This window comes from Dermacentor variabilis, chromosome 6 (assembly GCF_050947875.1).
Source record: "Dermacentor variabilis isolate Ectoservices chromosome 6, ASM5094787v1, whole genome shotgun sequence".
Taxonomy (NCBI): Eukaryota; Metazoa; Arthropoda; class Arachnida; order Ixodida; family Ixodidae; genus Dermacentor; species Dermacentor variabilis.
Window position 1 is genome coordinate 93,611,229 of NC_134573.1, and position 22,987 is coordinate 93,634,215.

At 45.3% G+C, this 22,987-nt stretch overlaps 1 protein-coding gene across 1 annotated transcript in view; it reads left to right on the forward strand.

The window, feature by feature from the left end:
* LOC142586217 (sodium-coupled monocarboxylate transporter 2-like) overlaps positions 1-6,251 on the forward strand; it is a 32,787-nt gene extending 26,536 nt beyond the window's left edge. The window contains exons 8-11 of the mRNA XM_075697467.1: positions 3,482-3,654; positions 4,165-4,268; positions 5,333-5,433; positions 5,501-6,251. Of these exons, the coding sequence (XP_075553582.1) occupies positions 3,482-3,654; positions 4,165-4,268; positions 5,333-5,433; positions 5,501-5,593 (471 nt within the window). The 3' untranslated portion in view covers positions 5,594-6,251. The remainder of the gene's footprint in view (positions 1-3,481; positions 3,655-4,164; positions 4,269-5,332; positions 5,434-5,500) is intronic.
* The last annotated feature ends 16,736 nt before the right edge of the window (positions 6,252-22,987 follow it).

Genomic DNA, 22,987 nt, shown 5'->3' on the forward strand with positions numbered 1-22,987 from the left:
GAGAGAATGTTCAATTCTATCCATCTTATACTTCGTTATGTCAGTTGTCTTACGCTTGTTGAGTAACTTCGAAAGTTGTGCCACTTCTATTCTAGCTGTAGGGTTAAAGGCTTTTATACATTGGCGTTTCCTGATCAGATGTCTCGTCTCCTGCGATAGCTTACTGGCATCCTGTCTGACGGAGTTACCGCGAACTTCTATTGCACACTCCTTAATGATGTCCAAAAGGTTATCGTTCATATCTTCAACACTAAGGTCCTCTTTCTGAGTTAAAGCCGAATACCTGTTCTGTAGCTTGACCCGGAATTTCTTTATTTTCCGTCTTACCGCTAACTCATTGATCGGCTTCTTATGTCCCAGTTTCTTCCGTTCCCTCCTCAGGTCGAGGCTAATTCGAGTTCTTACCATCCTATGGTCACTGTAGCGCACCTTGCCGATCACATCCACAACGTGATCACATCCACAACGAATACTTCAAGGCCATCTAACAACTTGGCCGTAAAATGCACCCTGACACAAGTTGAATGGAGCGGTCCAGTACAATAAATGAGCAGCATTAACGTTAAGCTGAGCTAAATAAACCTTTTAATCAAGGCACCCTAACAACTTGGCTGTAAAGTGCAGCCTGATATAAGTTTTATAGACTGGTCCAGTACCATACGTTGAGCAGCAAACGATGAGCTGAGCCAGATGAATCTTTTAATACAGTAGAGCTATCGTGGGTTCACTTCGTCACTTTCCCGGGCATACAAAAGCGTTGCCTCATCATCTGTCAGATTCCGCAAAGGCTATCACCAAAACTAAATTTCCCGCCCAGTCCACAGTTCATAGTATCGAATGCAACTACATTAAGAGCAAGTTATTATAAATATTTATTTATATGTGTGCAAGCACATCAAGCTCTAACATCATTCGCGTTTGGAAGCATTGACCATTTCGTAATTTCTTGGCATGCATATAGCGTCAGAGAGCACCCAGGGGCGCAAATGGAGCGAGTTGTTCGAAACGCGCGTTCAGTCTGCGTTCAGTTTCGCCTCGCGTGATTGGCCTAAGCCGCTCGCAGTCGCCAGCCGCGTCCGTTGTTGAAACTTGGCTTTGTGAAGGGGTCAGTATATTCTAGATGAAATGTGGCAATGTGCACCTGCACCAGACTGAAAAAACAATGCACCGGCCGCGAAACGGCAACGCCAACTCTCTGCGTAGCGGACGACATCTGCCTATCAAGAAAGTCGCGACTGCAGTGCCGCTAGTTTTACTAACCAGCACTTTGGAGAGGTTTTCCGGAGGAGCTGTGAAACGGAGGTGGTTCTATATTATCGTCGAGACATACCAGCTGGCCTTGCAAATGCTTGCCCAATTTTTTCGGGACTGTCGGCGCTGATATAGCTGCGATAGAGAGTGGCGGCAGCTGGAGGGGCAGCAGAAGCGGCAGTGAAGTGCTCGCGTGACCGTCTCCCAAAGATGACGGCGAACCGATGGATCAAGAGATAAAATGATCTCATAGATGTTGTAGGCGCTGTAATGTATGCATAAAAGTAGAATAGCTGTTTTCTTGCGCTGCGCTATCGTAGTCTGCAGTTCGACTAGATTTGTTGCTGAATGAGAAATCATACCTTGACGTACAGCTTCAGGAAAAGGCATGAGCACATCCAGTAGGTGCGAAGTCAGGAGCTTTTCGTCTGCTGATGCAGAAGATGACGCGCAGTCTGCGCAGATTGGCTACACTTCAAACAGGCAAGCGCAACACACGGCGTCATAGCCTTTGCCAGGCACTACTATTGTCTGCAAGAACATGGGCGAATCGCGTGTGAAAAAATTACCTCATATGTGTTTTGGAACCACATATGTGTTTTGGCGCCACTTTGTTTTCTGCTGCATTTATTTGGCCCGGCCGCAGAGCTCTGCGCTGCCTTCACTGCCTTCCTCCCTTGCTTCCGCCTTCTTTTGCTTCACCTACTGTCATTACTGCTGTTGTTGGCACCATAGGAGGTGCTGCCACATTGCGGGCAGGCGAGCACACAACTTCCTCTACGTCGAGCCTAAAATTGACGATCTAGCCGAGAATTTCAAACTGGCCACCGTGCATGAGAGGTTTCATTAGCATGAACGGTATCGGAGCGACACCTGGCGCAGGGTGATACCGCTGAGAGGCGGTAGTTACGAGGGTCTTTTGTGGTGCGAGTCCGTCGCTTCGTGAGATGTGCGGGAATACGCCCCTTTTAAGGAAACCCGAGCACATGGTACACAGCCCAGACGAGCTCATGTGGTCACAATGAAACACTCGCTCGAGGATCGTCACAAGCGTGGGCTGCGACACCCAGATGACGTGCTGTTGGAACCACATGTGACCACAACCACGACTGGCCGCACTAATTTTGATTTCCACGAAGTGCTTTTGAAATTACGCGTCTGCTCCCAGCAAGTGCCGGTACTCCAATCATTGCCCCTTGGTCTCAATGACCTGTTCGGTGGTCATCTGCTGGGCGCGTCGCTGTTTTTCGGCCACTCGTCAGTTCCCGTCCTACTCGCGCTGCTATCCGGCGGCGCCTGATCTCATTGCTCGCGCACCACGGTCTCGCCAATCTTGTCGGCCCGTTGCTTCGCCTCCTGGCTCTCCGCCCTCACCGCTTCTCTACGCACAGAAAACCACTGCCATCTCTTAATTGCCTTTGCGACCTTGCGTTCCTCTTCTGTGTGAGTGTTTTGAGGGCGCATTGTTGTAACTGCAATCACAGGTCTACGCGTCACATAGCCCAACAAGAGCACCCGAGCCATGTTTATTTCTGTCGCATGCCCACGTGCCGACGAGACAAGCAACGAGGCGCCGAGCCAGTAGCGGCGAGCGAGTGAGCGCATGGGGGAGTGCGCCCATTGGTGAGGAACTCTGCGATTTTGAGCGGCCTCGAGATTGGTTTTGGCTCAAACTAGGCGAACAAATTCTTCGCATTTAAAAACTGGTCAGCAATCGACATAAGCAACAGACGGTTAGAATATTGGAGACAAGAAAAAGGAGGCGATTGATAGAACAGCAGCTTTTACATTCATGGATAAGCTTGAAAACGTAATTTTAAACGTACTCCGCGCTCGTAGTGCCAGTTTTATGTTCCTTTTGGCGAAGTCTTTCTTGCGTTGTCGCCTTTGTCAAGGTTAGGGCGCGCGTTACTAACAGCAGCACGCCACATGACACCGTCCCTTATAAAGACCCTTTGTGGGATTATGTTCAAGGAGCTTTTAACCAAGCAACGTCATTATACAAGGCAAAATCCCTTCATCTGTCCAGTGAAGACGAAGGGGGTCAAAATAAGACAGACACTTCAAACTGATCGTGAGCTTGGCATCAAACAGTGCATCAACCATTTCGTGCAAGATGTATTCTTTATGGTTAAGAATTCTTTTGACAAAACAGTGACTGTGTGCTGAGGTTTTCCTTGATCTCTATGCCTTGCTGCTACCTTTGTATGGCAAAACTTTGCTCTTGCAGGGTGCTGGCGTGGCAACGCTTTCAATGGTCGTCTACCAACTTTGTCACATAACGACAATTATTCGGAGTGGACGAAGGCCTCCCAGAATGGAAGCATCGCTCGACAGCTGCCCTGGAAATCAAAGCAGCATTGTTTCAGCTATAAATGCTACATTTTTCGATACGCATACAGTGTAAGTTGGCAGCTCTTACACACCTTAATGGTGCCGTGTGTTTTAAAGTAAATGATGCATCTTTCTAACTTCGCAATATTTCTCCTCGTTATGTAGCGGATCTTCCTTTTTTCCCTGCCTAGATTAATGCATATTTGTCTGCGCATTTTTGCTGCAAAACAAAGAAATACATGTTCGGCACAGCAGCACATCTCAAGCGCGCAGTGTGCTAAAGTAATGAATTCTATGGAAGTAATAAAAAAGTAATGAAAGTAATGCATCCTACGCATATTTATTTGGTGATACACTGTGTTAGTGTAGAAAACAGAGTTTCATGGAATTGCATGATCATTATGCAGGATATCCTTTAGAATTTGAACTTAATGTTATTTTCAGGTAGGTTATGTCGTTTTGAGATCTAGCTCATAGCAACAGGAATGTTTTCGTGGTTTCTTAATGCGTATTGCAGATTTATATTTTGATACTGGCATGTGCGAGAGCTCCTGCATCACTGCATTTTGTTTTTTGCAGCCTCGAAGAACCATTTGTCCTCTTTCGCATGTCATATCTGTGGACTAGCTTTTTCGCTATATTTGCAACGGTTATAATTGGCGTTGCCGTGAGTGCTGTTACAGGTAAATCAAACTCTTCAGTTATAAATTACATTTTTTTCTTAACTATTCACTACAGTACTCTTGTAATTTGTATTACTTTAGCAAACAAACAGCTTATATGTAACTAAACATGCAAAAATTTTGAAAATTCTACAGCTTGATGCTGCAGTTCTTGGTTACAGAAGAGCTAGGTGGAACACCGGGAAACAACGACAAGTACAACAAATGGGAAATGGGAATCCCCAACTATCGTTTACTTTAGTGTTGCATTTCGTTTTAATCGAGCTAAAGAACATTAGCGGAAATTGCTGCCTGAACGAGTGAGCAGTGTATGAGGTGGGAGAGTTATTAAAAATTTAACGAGGAAAGAGGAACCGCGCTTATCAACCAGTCGATCGTGTTCTTGAAAAAAAGAAGAAAAACAGACCGACGAGACTAACTAGTCGAGCGCTTTCTTTTTATTCGCCCAGGTTTCACGACGATTTTTCGTTAGAGATGACGCGCTTATATTCTGTGCTTGCGCTAAATAGATCAGAGGGCGCAAGGAGCTGTAGAAAAGTGAGGTTGAGAAGTGACGGAAACTCCCTTCACTTCCTAACTTCACTTTTCTACAGCTTTTCTGCAACTTAAGTTGGGAGCTAGTCTCACCCTTTTGCAGTGAAACCCACGTTCCCTATGAAGTGCATTTTTTCTAGTAGAATGTACCTTTTAGAGACACATGTTTTGTATGCTTTCGCTTTACATATCAGGGAAATCGTACGCATTGCAAAGGACTCCGCACTTTTGTGAATATTATTTCATTTTTATTGTCGTTAAATGCCTGCAGGCTTTTTGTTTAATATTTCTGTTTAAAGTCGAGTGCTTCTGTAGACAAGACAACATGTAGTAATAAACTTTACACAAGCTGTCGATCTACTGCATGTTTCTACATCTGTGAGGCTTGCCTGATATTGTGCATGGTTTCCTACAAAGTATGTTTAAGATTCTTTGCTAAACTGCTCGTTCAAACATTTAGTTACCATATACAAAATTGTTCAAGGCGTTATTCTAGTGCCCAATATTTTCAAAATTTGTTTTTGATTTAGGCGAAATGAAGAACACAACATGGCAATGTCATCTTTGCTGTGACCGGGCTGTCGCGTTTTGGAGAAAACTGATAGCTCCTTGTCCTGAACAGAAAGTTAAGGTGCGTGCAGTTCCAAGACCTTTGAACTGTTCAATAACGAGTCCTAATGTGTACCTTTTTTTTACAGTGTGCGACAACACCGAATAACAGTGGAAAGCAGCACAGCCAGAAACATGAAGTTGAAACGCTCCTCACATACACAAAAGAGACAACTATTTAGACTCCGCCACACCATGCCATCTCTGTTGTCAGTTGCTTAGTCTTTTACAAGTCCTAAATAGCCCCAAGGATTTCGTTAATAATTATTGTTCGGTAAATTTGTGCTTTTGTGTAGTTCATTGAAGCAGTTTCGATCGTAGTTAGCGTCGTGAATTCATACTTCAAAAATTTAAGTCAGCTCAAGTATGTAATGCGAAAACACAGGCTGAGTAGATATTGTAATCATCAGGCTACAGGTGGTTTTACACCGGTTTTCGACGTAACTGGCGTACATTGCAGTTGCGCTATCTCTGCAAGAACGATCTGTACTGAGGAAAAATAACCGATACGGCTCTCATTGTGTCGCGAGCCATACTCTTCAGCGTAAATAATTTTAAATTTCTTAGCCAGACGGACATGTACCGCAGCGCAGAATCGATATGGGAAGGTTTATTTCACATTTACGGCCACCGTCCGTCTATTTCGCCAACGCATCCAACGTGAGACTCCATTCCATGGGTAGTACTTCCGGTACTCCGAAACTTGAACGCCGGTAGTCACCACGGCACCGGCAAGCCCACACACCGTGTGTCGCTGCACACCACGCGCTATGGGGACGCTGTCAATACACCGGAACTGGCGTTTACTGCGGTAATAAATTACTCCTATTTGTTCACAGATTCATTCGTAAAGGTGCCAGCAGTCGTGGAGCTGAAACACAACCCAGTTGAAAAACACAACAGGAAATTTTCACAGTCTGTCGTATTTTGGGACGTTGTTTCTGTAGTTCTGTTGCCTGTAGTTCTGTTGCCTGTAGTTCTGTTGTCTGTAGTTCTGTTGTTCTGTAGTTCTGTAGTGTGACGTCCTGTAGTAGAAAGTTCTGTAGTTCTTGATCAATATTTAATTAAAAATTGACAGAGACCTCCTTAAGGCTATGTAAATTTGTTAGTACAAAAAAAAGAAAAATATAAAAGTAAAAAAAAATGAAAAAAAAAAACCGTCGCCGCCCAGGATTCGAACTTGCGCCCTCACGATTCCGAGCCCGGCATCTTACCACTGCACCACTCCTGACATGCTGTTCGAGTATACATTTTGGCCATGTCAATAGTACGACGTGCTGATGCGCTGATGTTTACATCCAAGAGACAAGATCCGCTATCACTCCACCGCGTCAAGTGCCGCATCTCTAGAAGAGCAAGAGTGTTCGTACCATCGACAGGTACATCGTGGAATGCTAGAACATCGATTTCGATGTACGATATCCATATTAAATAAGAAATTCAGAAATAGACAACGTTGACTTTTAGGGTTATTACTGCTAGTTTCGACAGTTGTCTCTCGTTCTTTACACTTTTGAGCGCGCATATAATTCGTGTGTTCAATGCAAAATAGCTACATAAACATGCGTGGATGAGAGTTCTTTCTGACAGCATACTGGCTTCTCACGGCAGCACTGTACCAGATTAATGAGACCCGAGCGAGACAGCTTTTCACGCAACTTTGTGGAACAGCCCAAATCTTCTTTTCCGCTTCGCATAAGCTTGTGAAATATTCCTGGGAAATTAACTAATGTGTCAGTGTAACAGCACATGTAAGTCCACAGGCCTGTGTGCCACATCTTACCAAAAAAATAAAAATAAAACGGATACGCAGCCATTCCTGCAGATGGTATGATTTTGATCAGCGGCCGATCTTGAGGAGGCCGGTAGGGCGTTGCTGGTGCCGCGTCGTCACGGCACAATTATAACTATTCGCCACGTCGACTTTAATACCGGTGTTGGTGCCATCAGCATTGCCGGCTTCAGAAAAGCGCGATTGAATACCGCGCAAGAGAAAAGTACAGTGTACACCACCGATGCGAAACTAACATACAATTTTTAAGGGCCGCGACGGAAAGCGCTTCTGTTGCGACTTCGGAACTCTTGGCCGTCGCGACCGAATGTTTCTGCTGCGACGTCAGAATTGGTGTCGTAACGTCGGAGTCGCTGTCAGGATATAAAGCTGTTGTTCCGACTTCAGAACTCTTGTTGTCGCGACAGAACGTTTCTGTTGCGACTTCATAACTATTGGCCTTCGCGACAGAATGCTTCTGTTGCGACATCAGAATTTCTGTCGTAACGTCAGCAATGTCACTCAATTAAGAAATGTCAAGAACTTCTGTCGTACAACAGAATTTTTGTAGTTGCGACAGGAATTCCTCTTGTCTTTTTCAACTGGGCACTACAGAAGCTTGTCGCATCGCACAATTTCAGTGCACTTCTGTTGTCATCATTGGGTACATGTTGCGACGATAGGTTTCCGTTGTGGAACAGTTCTCTGTAGTACAACAGAAGTTTGTCCATTACTTCAGGAACACTTCTGTTATGACAACTGGGGGCCTGTTGCAATGATAGGTTTCTGTCGTACAACAACATTTTTCTGTAGTACACCAGAAGTTGGTCGCATTACTTCAGGAACACTTCTGTTGTGGCAATTGGGGGCCTGTTGCCACAATAGGTTTCTGTAGTATTTCAACAGCTCTCTGTAGCACTACAGAAGTTTTTCGGGTTACTTCAGGAACATTTCTGTTGGGACAACAGGGTGCCTGTAGTGATGACAAATTTTTCTGTAGTACTACAAAAATCTGTTGTAGAGCTTCAGCTTTCTGTTGTAGCAACAGACATACGACAGACTGTACTTCTGTAGTCACAACAAGAAATGTCTGTTGTACATCAGAAAAGTCTGTCGCTCCATCAGGAATCTGTAGTTACTACAGAAAAATCCTGTTGTACAACAGAGATTTCTGTAGTACTGAACACAACCTCTGTTGTCATTTTCAACTGGGAAGCCACTGCACATTACCGTCTTCCAACCTGGACACGCTGCCAACAGAATTATTATTCAATCCGACAACCAAAGACGGGCTCGGCGATCCCCTTTCTTTTCACCACCGCGCTTGTCGAAACACTCATGTCCTGACATCCTAACCTACTGGTAGTTTTGGAATGAACATCTGGACATCAAGGGATGGGAGTCAGTGAGTAAGCACATTTGGTAATGGACGTTGATCACACATTGAGCGCCCGTCTTCGATGGCGAAATGCTTTCACCAATGAAGGTTGTCGAGTTGCGCACCGCGAACAATTCAAATCAAAGGGGCCCATGAGTTCCAAAGGGTACGGCTAACACCCTCCCACCCATTTTCAAGTCCAAATGCATCATTCACCAGGCAACCTTAGGCCCTAACGGTCCTCACTACCACGATAATAATTGACAGTGAGCACAGTTCAGGTCACTCTATTTGTTGTATTTGTGAACCTAGCGTGGTACACGGGAACTTGCAATGTCCGTAAGCACCCTTCTCTGACACCATACAGGTTTTATCAACCACACCAGTTTGCCCATGCGGCTCTTGCTCTTCGATGAGTTGGCAGCGCCAACCTAAATTCTTCGCCACACCCTGTCGCTTCCCTAGTGTACCACGGCCACAATCTCCAGGGGACAGTCGCTCCCGTCACATTTACAACACCGGAGAGCGCCACAACGACAAGTGATGGCTCGTATTGGACGCCACATTAACTTTTTTTTTCTGCAAATGTATCATATCATTCGCAAAGCAGTGGACTATCTAAACGGAAACGTTTCGTAGATATTTCCCTTCTGGGACTCATGATTTCACATAAAAAAAAGGAACCCACCTCAACCTCCACAATTTCACGCAAAAGAGTATAACCTTACGTATTCGGAGGAAGCGGCAGCAGCTCTCGAAGTACACTGTGCTAAAATGGAAAGTTGGGCGAGTTCGTATACATTCATAATGGTAACAGCTCGAAAAAGACGACGACGGAATGAAAGGACACACGACGAGCGCTGACTCATGGTAGTTGTGAGTGAGTGCTCGTCTTGTGTCCTTTCGTTCCGTCGACGTCTTGTTCGCGCTATTACCATTGCGAATACACTATGCTAATCTACTCTAATGAAAAAAATCTCAGTGCCCTTCCACTCTGTGAAGAAGGATGACCAGCGAAGCTGTGTATGTGGGCTCCTTAATGGCGAACGGCACCTCCGTCACGGGTCGGCCCGGCATTCCACTATCGTCGGTATCGGCCGACGTATGGGGAGTGCTTAACGCCGGCTTCCCCTCCACCGCGGGTCGGCCCGGTATTGCACTATCTTCAGGATCGGTTCACGTATGGGGAGTTTTTTGCTTACCACAACGACACGAAAATTTCCTTGGACGGTAGAGGTGTACAGATTCGCTGTAAAACCACTCACAACCACAATGTATTGCAAAACCACTCCTAAAGCAATCCTCGAACTTATAAAAAAAGAAACGCCACAACGCATATCAAGATGAAGGCCGATGGTAAAGCGATTAGCATCGAAGCAATGCTGCAACACATCGTTCTTATATCCCCGAGACACGTCATGTGTGGGGCATGTAATGCAGCCGGAGTGCTCTCACGCACAAATGAACCTTCGTGTAGATTTATTAGCATCGCTTTCTAAGACCGCAAAGTTTGCATGTGGCGCGTGTTTAAGTACACATATATATATCGTCGCATTGTACTGACGTTGAAGAACACAGTAGCAAAACTATGAATCTCGAAAATAACTTTTCAGTAAGCGAACTTGCGCCTATAAAAGCAAGTGACAGTCGAAGCACAATGATAGGGGCGAGCAAACTCAGCGATCGTCGAAATCTAATGTGCGGCTCTACCGCGTGAACATTTATGCATGACTAGGGAAAGGTACCAGCAGAACTGCTGGTGTGGGCTTGTCTTCCGAAAGTACTACACAATTGGCGTCCCACATAAAATCAGACTACACAAGATCCGGTGACACCAGGCTACGTAAAAATCCAAAGATACCATTCGAGTAACTTCCGACACATGCAGGCGCGTCCTGCGCCGAGTAATAGCGTTTCAAATTTCTCATCCGGTGAGAAGGGTAACTGGAGAATGAAAATGTGTACTCGTCAGTCATCATTATCAGCCAGGGTTACGCCCACTGCAGGGCAACGGCCTCTCCCATACTTCTCCAACTAGCCCGGTCTTGTACTAATTGTGGCCATGTTGTCCCTGCCAATTTATTAATGTCATCCGCCCACCTAACTTTCTGCCGCCCCCTGCTACGCTTCCCTTCCCTTGGAATCCAGTCCGTAACCCTTAAGGGCCATCGGTTATCTTCCCTCCTCATTACATGTCCTGCCCATGCCCCATTTCTTTTTCTTGATTTCAACTAAGATGTCATTAACCCGCGTTTTTTCCCTCACCCCAATCTGCTCTTTCCTTATCTCTTAACGTTACACCCATCATTCTTCTTTCCATAGCTCGTTGCGTGGTCCTCAATTTGGGCAGAACCTTTTTCGTAATTAAGCCTCCAGATTTCTTCCCCATACGTGAGTACTGGTAGGACACAGCTGTTATACACTTTTCTCTTGAAGGATAGTGGCAACCTGCTGTTCATGATCTGAGAATGCCTGCCAAACGCGCCCCAGCCCATTCTTATTCTTCGGGTTATTTCAGCCTCATGAGCCGGATCCGTGGTCACTACCTGCCCTAAGTAGATGTTCTCCCTTACCACTTCCAGTGCCTCGCTACCTATCGTAAACTGCTGTTCTCTTCCGAGACTGTCAAACCATACTTTAGTTTTCTGCAGATTAATTTTCAAACCCACCCTTCTGCTTTGCCTCTCCAGGTCACTGAGCATGCATTGCAATTGGTCTCCTGAGTTTCTAAGCAAGGCAATATCATCAGTGAATCTCAAGTTACTAAGGTATTCTCCATTAACTTTTATCCCCAATTCTTCGCAATCCAGGTCTCTTTATTGGGATTTTGTTGCTTTGCTTATGGAGGACAATGGTGGCTGTGGAGACGCTATGGATATCTTTCAGTATATATACATACGGCTCGTCTACACCCTGATTCCGTAATGCCTCCATGACTCCTGAGGTTTCGACAGAATCAAACGCTTTCTCGTAATCAATGAAAGCTATGTATAAGGGTTGGTTATATTCACACATTTCTCTATCACCTGATTGACAGAAGTCTAAGGTGTTACTGAGTCTATTTGCGATTACCTTAGTAAATAATTTGTAGGCAACTGACAGTGCGCTGATCGGTCTATAATTTTTAAAATCTTTCGCGTCCCCTTTCTTATGGATTAGGATTATGTTAGCGTTCTTCCAAGATTCCGGTATTCTCGAGGTCATGAGGTATTGCGTATACAGTGTGGCCAGTTTCGCTCGAGCAATCTGTCCACCATCCTTCAACAAATATGCTATTACCTGATCCTCCCCAGCTGCCTTCCTCCTTTGCATATCTCCCAAGGCTTTCTTTACTTCTTCCTGTGTTACCTGTGGGATTTCGAATTCCTCTAGACTATTTTCTCTTCCATTATCGTCGTCGCTACCACTGGTACTGTATAAATCTCTATAGAACTCCTCAGGCACTTCAACTATCTCATCCATATTAGTAATGATATTGCCGGCTTTGTCTCTTAATGCATACATCTGATTATTGCCAATTCCTAGTTTCTTCTTCACTGCTTTTAGGCTTCCCCCGTCCCTGAGAGCATGTTCAATTCTATCCATATTATACTTCCTTATGTCAGCTGTCTTACGCTTGTTGATTAACTTCGAAAGTTCTGCCAGTTCTATTCTAGCTGTAGGGTTAGAGGCTTTCATATATTGGCGTTTCTTGATCAGATCTTTCGTCTCCTGCGATAGCTTACTGGTATCCTGCCTTGCGGAGTTACCACCGACTTCCATTGCACTCTCCTTAATGATGCCCACAAGACTGTCGTTCACTGCTTCAACACTAAGGTCCTCTTCCTGAGTTAAAGCCGAATACCTGTTCTGTAGCTTGATCTGGAACTCCTCTATTTTCCCTCTTACCGCTAACTCCTTGATCGGCTTCTTATGTGCCAGTTTCTTCCGTTCCCTCCTCAGGTCTAGATTAATTTGAGTTCTTACCATCCTATGGTCACTGCAGCGCACCTTGCTGAGCACGTCCACATCTTGTATGATACCAGGGTTAGCGCTGAGTAAGAAGTCTATTTCATTTCTAGTCTCGCCGTTCGGGCTCCTCCACGTCCACTTTCGGCTATCCCGCTTGCGGAAGAAGGTATTCATTATCCGCATATTATTCAGTTCCGCAAACGCTACTAATAACTCCCCCCTGCTATTCCTAGTGCCTATGCCGTATTCCCCCACTGCCTTGTCTCCAGTCTGCTTCGTGCCTACCTTAGAATGGTGTGAAAAGGAACTCTTCGTTTGACTTATGAGCAACCCTAGGAACAACCTAACAGAATTTCTAACAGAGGGCACGACCACAGAGAAGACGTCCGAAACGCGAAAGAGATGATAGAATCGCAGCTCGATGGCGGGCGCACCCGGCGATCATCTAAACCTGATTTTCGTGTTCAGCGAATCGAATTTTATACATGACTTCGTTGAACGTTGCGGTGTAAGCACTGCTGCCCGCGTGCTTTCCGGAAACTACTACTCAATTGCCACGCAAACACTCAGGTTACGCTATTTCTATTGGAAACAGACAACTGAAAGAACCATCGAGAACATTCGAGAAACTCCGGGCACATGCAGACGCTTCCTTTGCCGAACGACAAGGTTTATAATTTTTTTACCGCTGAAAGGCGGTAAACAACCTAAATATTGAGATAGAAGCGCCTGTCTTGTTGTATTAAATAATTATGATTTTCAAGGGGGACCAACCAATAAATAAGTTTATTTTCCAGAAATTTTGAAACCTACTTGCGGGAAACGACCACAGAGATGACGAGGCGCAACTTTTAAGTTCTCATGGTCGACGTGGAGGATGGGGTGGCAGGCTGGGAATGGTGGGAGGTGGTTCGAATTTTAGAGTGTGCATTTAATCGGTCGGCAAGTTTCCTTTGGAACAATTTAAGTAGTCATTTAGTTTCTTGTTGTTGGTCGCAAGAAATTCGGTTTCTTCAAGGGCAACTATATAGTCAGTGTCATCTGAGTGTTGTCTCCTGAAACGGGGGGGTCACTGTCTAGGGGACGTTGTCACGTTGTCGTTATACCACTTAGGAAGGTGGGGGGCAGAGTAAAGAGCAGGGTTGGAGGAGGAGGTGTTCGGTACTTTTTGGCTACGTAATGGTGGTAGCTTATCTACCTCCCACCCTTACGTAGCCACTCTTAGGAACGGTGAAGGATGGTCGGAAACACTGCGTGGTAACTTTTGTTCGGCCGGAACACACTGTTAGCGGGTGAACGACGCACTGCGTCTACGAGGTATTGCCTCCTGAACAGCTTTTGATTTTGAACTATCGGTTTTGACCTAGGGATAGATGAAAAAAGCAGGGAGGTGAACCAAAGGCGAGTTTCCGGTTTGATACTCTGCACTGGGCTAGGGGATATAGGGGTTGTAAAATCGACAAAGCGCAAGAAAAAAAAAGGAACGAGTAAAAAACGAAGAAAAGAGGGATAAAAAACTAAAACAAATAACCGAAAATGCGTTACAATCAAATCACAGGCGTTCTCAAAGGCCGGTCCATCTCAAGAAGCGCTGCAGTATCTGCACGACCTTCCAATGGGATTGTTGTGAAAGGCCGTTCACCCCGTGACAATCTCCGGTCACGCCTAGCGCAATTAGGAGGAACGAGCCGGCGGCCTCGTCATAATGGCTGTCAAAATGGATTATTTATGACCAGCCATGTAGTACCTCGGTCAAGAGAGGTTTGGGCAATTAGCACGGATACGGTCATTCACTTGTCAGCCGCACTATTTGGCACGTCCACGCCGAAGATGGAGTCAGTGTACGATCGGAGTCGGTGTAGGACACCCCCTTTCCTGTTTGTGCCCAGTGATGTGCGTGTGTTTCCGACAAAGCTCCCTTCGGAGGCAAAGGGCAAAAGGCCTCCGGTTGGTGGAACCTGATGTCATTGGTCTCCTGACGCCGGATTGTGGGAGGTGAGGGAAGAATGACCACGCAGGGCATAAAAGGAGCAACGGACGGCGAGAGGGATCGGCTGCTACAACTTCGTCATGAACTTTTTCTGTACTACTTTGAACTTTCTTGTAAATATGTAAAAATAATCTTGTTTGTAAAGCGTCCAGGATATCGGGTCCATCCCCACGTTCCCTTATTCCTCCACGAGACAACTAATTTCAGATCTTCAGACCCCGAGTCTCAACAGGATGTTAAGTCGCATCGATGTTTCAAAATTATTTATTCCGACAGAGGCTGGTCGTCTAACTGCTTAAGCACGACGGACGGTGATTGCCTCTTCACACTGTGCTGCGGGCACTGGCACAGAACATGAGGAACTGCTTCCGCGTTCCTAAGCACTGTTGCTATCCGCTCTCATGGGCTTGCGTGATGGTTGCCAATGGGGACAATATGAGCCTAAGTAATAAGACAGACACATGGACAAGCTAAAAAAATTAAATTACGGGGTTTTACGTGCCAAAAACACTTCCTGATTATAAGGTACGCCGTAGTGGAGGACTCCTGAAATTTCGACAAACTGGGGTTCTTTAACGTGCACCTAAATCGAGGTACACGGGTGTTGTTGCATTTCGCCTCCACCGAAATGCGGCCGCCGTGGCCGGGATTCGATCCTGCGAACTCGTGCTCAGCAGCGCAACACCATAGCCACTGAGCAACCACGGCGGGTCACATAGACAAGTTGGTTTTGTACTTTGAGGCAAAAGGCAAAACACAGGAATTCTGTGAACTCTCTGTGTCGTCGACTGTTCGCATCCTATGACAGAAGCTGGTCAGAATATTGCGCCACATTTACTGGCGAAGAGGATAGGTACACCTTTGTGTGTGACATGTACATGCAGCTAGTTGTCCAAATATTGTGCTGTCAAGGTTATCCAAGTGTGTGAAGGAAGAGCGCTATTTATTAATATTGGGCAGTTGCACGTCATTATTATTGCGCAGTTACACATGCGAGATTCGTCTGTTCTCCATATCGTCTACCATGTCACCGTTCCGCCTGTATAACATTGTGGCAATGCAGACTAGCACATATCGAATGCCAGAAAGGCTGTCCACATGCTCAAAGGTCTCACGTATAGCTCCTCACACTTCTATTCGAGACTTATGTCGTTGTCAAGGACATCATTAAGGAATGTTGGTAGTTCGAGGAAGGTGACAGATGGCAGAGGAAACAACCTGTTCGCTTCTTTATCGCGCGAGAATCTGTAGCTGTAGTCGAAGAATGGTACCGTAGAGTGCATTATTTTGATTATGATGGAGTTCGCGTTGCGAATTTCAGACTCGACTTACCGGTTTCAGGGTGCAGTCGGATCTGAAATTTGGGATGCGGACGCCTGCGAAGTTTGAAAGTGCGAACGACACAGTCCGACAGTTTGAAATTTGAGAAGCAGGCTGTCGGACATCGTCCGACAGTTGCCGAGCGCTGGCGTGGGCCATAGGGCCTACTGGACCTCTCTTAAATATGAGTTTCCTAAAATAATTACAAGAGGGAACAAAGACGCTACAGTCCACAGAAGCTGTAAGCGGGGTGGTTCAGCCAGCCAGGGACTGACTGGTAGTAAGCACATTCTTTGTGGCTGCCAACGGTTTTGTGACTTCTCAAACTCGTCATTTTAGACGTAATACTGTGTAATAAATATTTAAATAAGCGTTGGTGCAATTGTGCTGCGGCTGGATTCGAACAAAGGCCTTCTAGCACGGTAGTCCGATTTCGAAACCATTACGCCAGGGATGCGTGCATCGACAAGCTGCGTACGGTGCCCTTATAAATTTACTGCTTGCAAGTCAACGTGATAAGGCGCTTGGCGTGTGTCAATTTGGCCATCTCGACAGGCTTAACTGCTAAACTAGGTTATGATTGTCCGTGATCACAGTTTTCTAGGCGTAGAAAAGCATATATCTCACTGAAATTCAGGACACTGAAAGCCGTAAAACATAATAAAGAAATCCACAACGATGTTTTAATCCACAAGGCTGATGATAAGACAAATCCATGTACGATGCATCATTCCCTTGGGGGCTGGATGATTGCAGCGCCAGAGTCGACTCTCGTAGATATTGTTGGAAACTCTACGCTCTTCAACACTTGCCGACCTTTCGCGCCTTTTTGTGCAGCATCGGGTTTCAGCTGAATACTTAGAGACGATTTATTTGTCCCGAAGTTTGGCCACCCTCTCAAGGTTATGGCCTTTTACCTTTATGTTATCTCTAAAGGTTTAGTTAGTGCTGTGCTGAAATTTCAAGCAGTTTCGCCTTTCCAATGTTGCCCGCATTTTTGTTGGCCTTTGTTGACATTTGGGGGATTTTTCATAGACGTTGAAGACATTGCACGGCACCTTGACCATGATGTCGAAAAATTTCATTTTATTGATATGAGAGCAGTATTTCGCTTACTGCGTCATGCCGCTGTCATCTGAAAGCCGTACCAGAAAAAGAACGCACAAATTTCGTCATCTTAATTTTTAAAGAAAATTAAACTGACCATGGTGAAGATTCGATTTTCTGCCCCACCCCCACTGCTACCGCACCATAGCCGAGCAACCAAGGTATATGTAAACATGATAGCGAAGCTGCCATAGAAGCCCATGCATCCTAGAATGGCGACAAGTAGAGGCTTGGCAACGCCATCTACATTTCGCGAGGCCAAATTCCCGGTGCAAAGCAAAATCATGATGTTTCATAGCGCAAACTTTGACAAAGGAAGGCGACAGAGGTGACAAGTTCGCGCTATAAAACATCATGGATCAACACCAACTATCGCTGTCGCATACTTTCTACAGTTTATTTTTAGTTATGCGGGGCGTAATAACTTAATTCTCACGCACTAGTCCTTTCTCGCAACCCTCAACAGCGCTTGTCACCGTTCATCGCCTCTTTGGCTGTCTTTTGTACACTGCAAAACTTTTGCTGTTCGAGACTTGTTGCGTCAAGTCGTCTCTTACAGCACTGCACCAGCTCACACCACATCGCATATACAGAGCACAGAAGAGCAAGACATGAAGCTTAATTAAGTGAAAATATTTGCCACAACATCACGGAACAATGTAACCTTAATAGGCCCATGTACACTTATACACCTCATGTTATAACGGCAAGCATTACACCGCTGAGACTTGAGAGTTTTGCATGAATTCATAGCAATCGGTTCCTCCACATTTTGAACAAAATACCATATGCATGTCTTTCTTACTAACGCACATCTCCTATCTCGCTGTTCAGATGAAATGAAGATTAGGTTGAAGTAATTCACAAAAAATACACTTTATTCTTGACTATTCCAGCGCACATGCGTTCTGTAGTATTGTTTTAGTACTGAAGACATAGCTAAAACACAATATTTAGTGAAAAGGCCCTTAAACAATAAAGTTACAGATCAAGTCTTATGAGGTTAGCACCACGTATATTGTCGTTACTTATGACTACGCATAAAGGAGCTTTGACGACATTACATTGTTAAATACGGTAATACAATCGAAATACCTCAGCACGCATCACCCTGAGCAAACTTGAGAAAGCCTGCGCAGTTTAGCATAGTCATAAATATTGGATGATGTAAGGCAACAGCCTGTGCTTTCATATTGCCTAATTTCATTGACTGTAGTGGTGGTGGCGGTGGTGGATCGTAGCAACAGGCGGGTTTAGCCTGGCGATCAAGGCCGGAAATTGCTCCGCCCAAGCGTCTCTTACAATACCCCTGAAGGGTTTCAACATATGTCGATCAAACCAGTCTCTCTTAAGAATTCGATAAGGAGACGTGAAGTCTCTTGCGGGCTATAGCTGGTCCCTCGGGAAATATAAGGTGTTGCAGGCACCCATGCGGAAGGTCCTATTTTTGCAGATTCTTCAGGAGAGCGTCGTTTCGATTGTTTCCATTGGCGACGCATTGGATACATAATTTTCATCAAGTAGTGTTTTGCACCGACATATGTAGTCGTGCTTCAGTCACACAACCATAATTCATGTCGCTGCTTGGTTTGGAATCGCTCTTCAGCCTCTCCATCGCGACCATGTGAATTGACCTTGCGCTAACAACTGCGCCATCATTTCATTGCACCACCGCAACAACAAGCGACAGTCATGAATATTTTCGAGACTTCGCACTTGGTTGGGGTCCGCCTGGCGGGCCACTGACTAGATGGTGCATGACGCCGTCACTGGTGCCTATGGACGACGACGACGAATAAGATGCAAACAGTTCAAGGTCCCGTCGGACGATGATTACGCCACCTTCCCTAAGCATGACGTGGAGTTAGCCTAAAAACCCGAGGAATAAATGTAGTGTCAACAGAATGGTGGCGCTCGGCAAAGGGATGTCGTCGTGCTGAAAAGTAGTGTCATCTAGAAAGAACACTGATCCCGTTGCGCGTGAAACACTACGTTAATGACAACTCCGGAAATGAAACTCTGCTGAGAGATCGCAATATGGCTGGCTTGTTGACTTGCTTTTTTACGACCTCAGAAGCAGCAGCATTATACTCGGAAACATTACACAGCAGCACTAAATTTAGCAGAAGTTCACCGCAACACTTAACTCAGTGACAAAACTCCACTTCATAACTCAGCAACACACTCAGCGTCAACTAACTCGCTCGTATTTGCACAACGTAAAAATTGCTTGCGTGCCCCCATGGATATATTTTCCTGGGGCCTTCTGCAAGTGTCTCCCTTCTCGCCGTTCATGCACCTTCTGAAAGGGCTATCCATTGTAACCCATTTCGACTACTAGAATCATACGGAAGTCTGCAATGATGCGATTGACCACAGGATTGAAGCCGTTTAAATCAACTTTAGCGTGGACACAATAGCTGCTTTTCCTCACTTTGGATGAAGAAATTCCACTAATGAACACAATTCTTAAGCAAGTGAATTCGCATTAACAATCATGTGGCTCCCCCGCCCGGTGGGATCAATGAAAGCGAACCTTTCAGTGTAGCTTGCTATGATTGACGCTAATAAGCAGCGATGTTCACTGGGAATGTTAATTTATGCAGCGTTTAGCCAAATATGAGAGGGGTGAGTTGATGTTATACGGTACCTTACGTGCGCCACTGCTGTTTGACTGCGGAATACACACAATACAAAGGGAGACATGTTAGCTTGAGGCGTTATTCTTTGCCATTGTTCATAACATATGAGAGCGCTGAGCATTGCCGTTGCCTCACATGGCACATCGCATTTTGGCGGAAGTGTTTGTAGAATAATCGAGCTGTTCGTGCCAAAATCACAATTTGATTATGAGCCACGCCGTAGTGGCGGACTTCGGATTATTTTGGCACCCTGGTGTTCTTTAACGTGCACCTAAGGAGTGGCTGAGGAGTTCTATAGGGATTTATATAGTACCAGTGGGAGCCACGACGATAATAGAAGAGAAAATAGTCTAAAGGAATTCTAAATCCTACAGGTAACGCCGGAAGAAGTAAAGAAAGCGTTGGGAGATATGCAAAGGGGGAAGGAAGCTGGGGAGGATCAGGTAACAGCAGATTTGTTGAAGGATGGTGGGCAGACTGTATACACAATGCCTCATGACCTCGAGCGTACCGGAATCTTGGAAGAACGCTAACATAATCCTAATTCATAAGAAAAGGGACGCCAAGGCCTTGAAAAATTATAGATCAATCAGCTTACAGTTCGTTGCCTACAAACTATTTACTAAGGTAATCGCAAATAGAATCAGGAACACCTTAGACTTCTGTCAAGCAAAGGACTAGGCAGGATTCCGTAAAGGCTACTCTACAATAGACCATATTCACACTATCAATCAGGTGAGAGAGAAATGTGCGGAATATAACCAACCCTAATATATATAGCTTTATTTGATTACGAGAAAGCGTTTGATCCTGTCGAAACCTCAGCAGTCATGGAGGCATTACGGAATCAGGGTGTAGACGAGCCGTAAGTAAAAATGCTTAAAGATATCTATAGCGGCTCCACAGCCACCATAGTCCTCCATAAGCAAAGCAACAAAATCCCAATAAAGAAAGGCGTCAGGCAGGGAGATACGATCTCTCCAATGCTATTCGCAGCGTGTTTACAGGAGGTATTTACAGACCTGGATTGGGAAGAATTGGGGATAAAAGTTAATGGAGAATACGTTAGTAACTTGCGATTCGCTGATGATATTGCCTTCAGGGGACTCAGGGGACCAATTGCAATGTATGCTCACTGACCTGGAGAGGTAAAGCAGAAGAGTGGGTCTAAAAATTAATCTACAGAAAACTGAAGTAATGTTTAACAGTCTCGGAAGAGAACAGCGATTTACAATAGGTAGCGAGGCAATGGAAGTGGTAAGGGGATACATCTACTTAGGGCAGGTAGTAACGGCGGATCCGGATCATGAGACGGAAATAATGAGAAGAATAAGAATGGGCTGGGGTGCGTTTGGCAGGCATTCTCAGATTATGAACAGCATGTTGCCATTATCCCTCAAGAGAAAAGTGTATAATAGCTTTGTCTTACCAGTACTCACCTACGGGGCAGAAACCTGGAGGCCTACGAAAAGGGTTCTACCTAAATTGAGGACAACGCAACGAGATATGGAAAGAAGAATGGTGGGTGTAACGTTAAGGGATAAGAAAAGAGCAGATTGGGTGAGGGAGCAAACGCGAGTTAATGACATCTTAGTTGAAATGAAGAAAAAGGAAGTGGCATGGGCAGGACGTGTAATGAGGAGGGAAGATAACCGATGGTCATTAAGAGTTACGGACTGGATTCCAAGGTAAGGGAAGCGTAGCAGGGGGCGGCAGAAAGTTAGGTGGGCGGATGAGATTAGGAAGTTTGCAGGGACGACATGGCCACAATTAGTACATGACCGAGGTTGTTCGAGAAGTATGGGAGAGGCCTTTGCCCTGCAGTGGGCGTAACCACGCCGATGATGATGATGATGATGAAATATAAGTGCAGTACCATTTTTGTATTTTGCCCCCGTCGAAATCCGGCTGCCGTGGTCTGGGCCATACTCACGACGTCAAGCAATGCTATAGCCCCATGCCTATCGTAGCGGTCACAGAATAGTTGACATGCCGTGCGAGGTCTTCTGCAAAGATGCCTACGCTGTAAAGTGATATAATCTGGCTTTCGGTCTCTACGCCCAGCGTCATTTGTTCGCTTGATAATTTGCATGGTCTCTTTTTTTTAGGAATAGCATAAATGTACAGCATCGTTCATTCAGTTTGCCCGCAACTGCTGTCGTTTCTATTGTAGCAGCGTTTCCTTGTCTTCTTACGTCGGTTTTTCCCTGTCCCACCCTTCCCTTCCCCTGTATGGTAATTGCGAGCGATAAATCGCAAGGCTACTATTCACTCGTTTCTCTATTGCGCTTGTTCTACCGAATCTCTGCCTCTTATTCCTGGCCCCTCTCTACAATTATGTCTAACTCTTTAGGGGACTTACACAATAGTAGAAGGGTCAGCACTGCATAATCTGCAACGCCTTTGTGGGGGCACCGATAATTACAGCTGGCAAGAGGCTAATCTGGCTATGCACAGGGAGTTCTGATGGCATTGTGCGCATGCGAAGCAATGGAAAGGTCAAAACGTGCTTCTAGCGTTACCTTTTCTCTCTCTGCCACGCTCCTTCCATGTATATACACGCTCAGAACCAACCACTGAGATGGCGTGGAAGACAGAAGCAGCAGCACTGGAAGAAGTCGAAGGAAGAGGCAAGGAAATTCTCGATTTAAGAAAAATATTTGTTGGCGTGCATTCACGTGTCATCGTGGCGTCATCGCGTCCTTTGCGGGATTTTATGACGGTGAGAGCCAACCGGCCGACTGAGCCACTAGGTTTTCTATCTTGAGCAATAACCTTACCCCTCTGTCAAGACGCCAACATTCTAACCAGCTTACAACAGATATGCATGATTTTTTTATTTTCTTCAATATTTTCATCCTCCACAGCTATACTGTGAAGGTGTTTACCTTTTACTACAGTGTACTAATATGTAAACTTGTTTTCAAATTCTGTTCGTTTAATAGTGCTCTATTCTTGGTATCATAGTCGTACGTAGTGCACACAGAGTACTCGGAAAACCGTGAATGTCATGCTTTCACTTTTTGCCCGAGCATGCTCGCAATTATGAAAAACATAAAAATGACTTGAAAATTTTCTTTCGTCGTCTAACGCTGACGTCGCCCTGACAAAAATCAACAAGGACCGTTGTACTGAATCTTATAATGCCCCTATTCGCAAGCTTCTTTTTTTTCAGGATGAGATCTTCTACCGTAGAAACAACCTCTCAGATATCTGAGGTACTAGTTGTTATTCTCGAGCACACAATATAAATCAACTTCGCGCAGCTCGATGATGTCCTGGTTCTCGCCACGATGGCGTACCACGTGAGTATAACCATGCTGATTTGTTTGCATAAGCATTTACTATTTTAGTGCATCGTTACATCACCGCATATGACTCTGTCCGAGCTTTAAAATGCCGTCCATCTTACCTGAA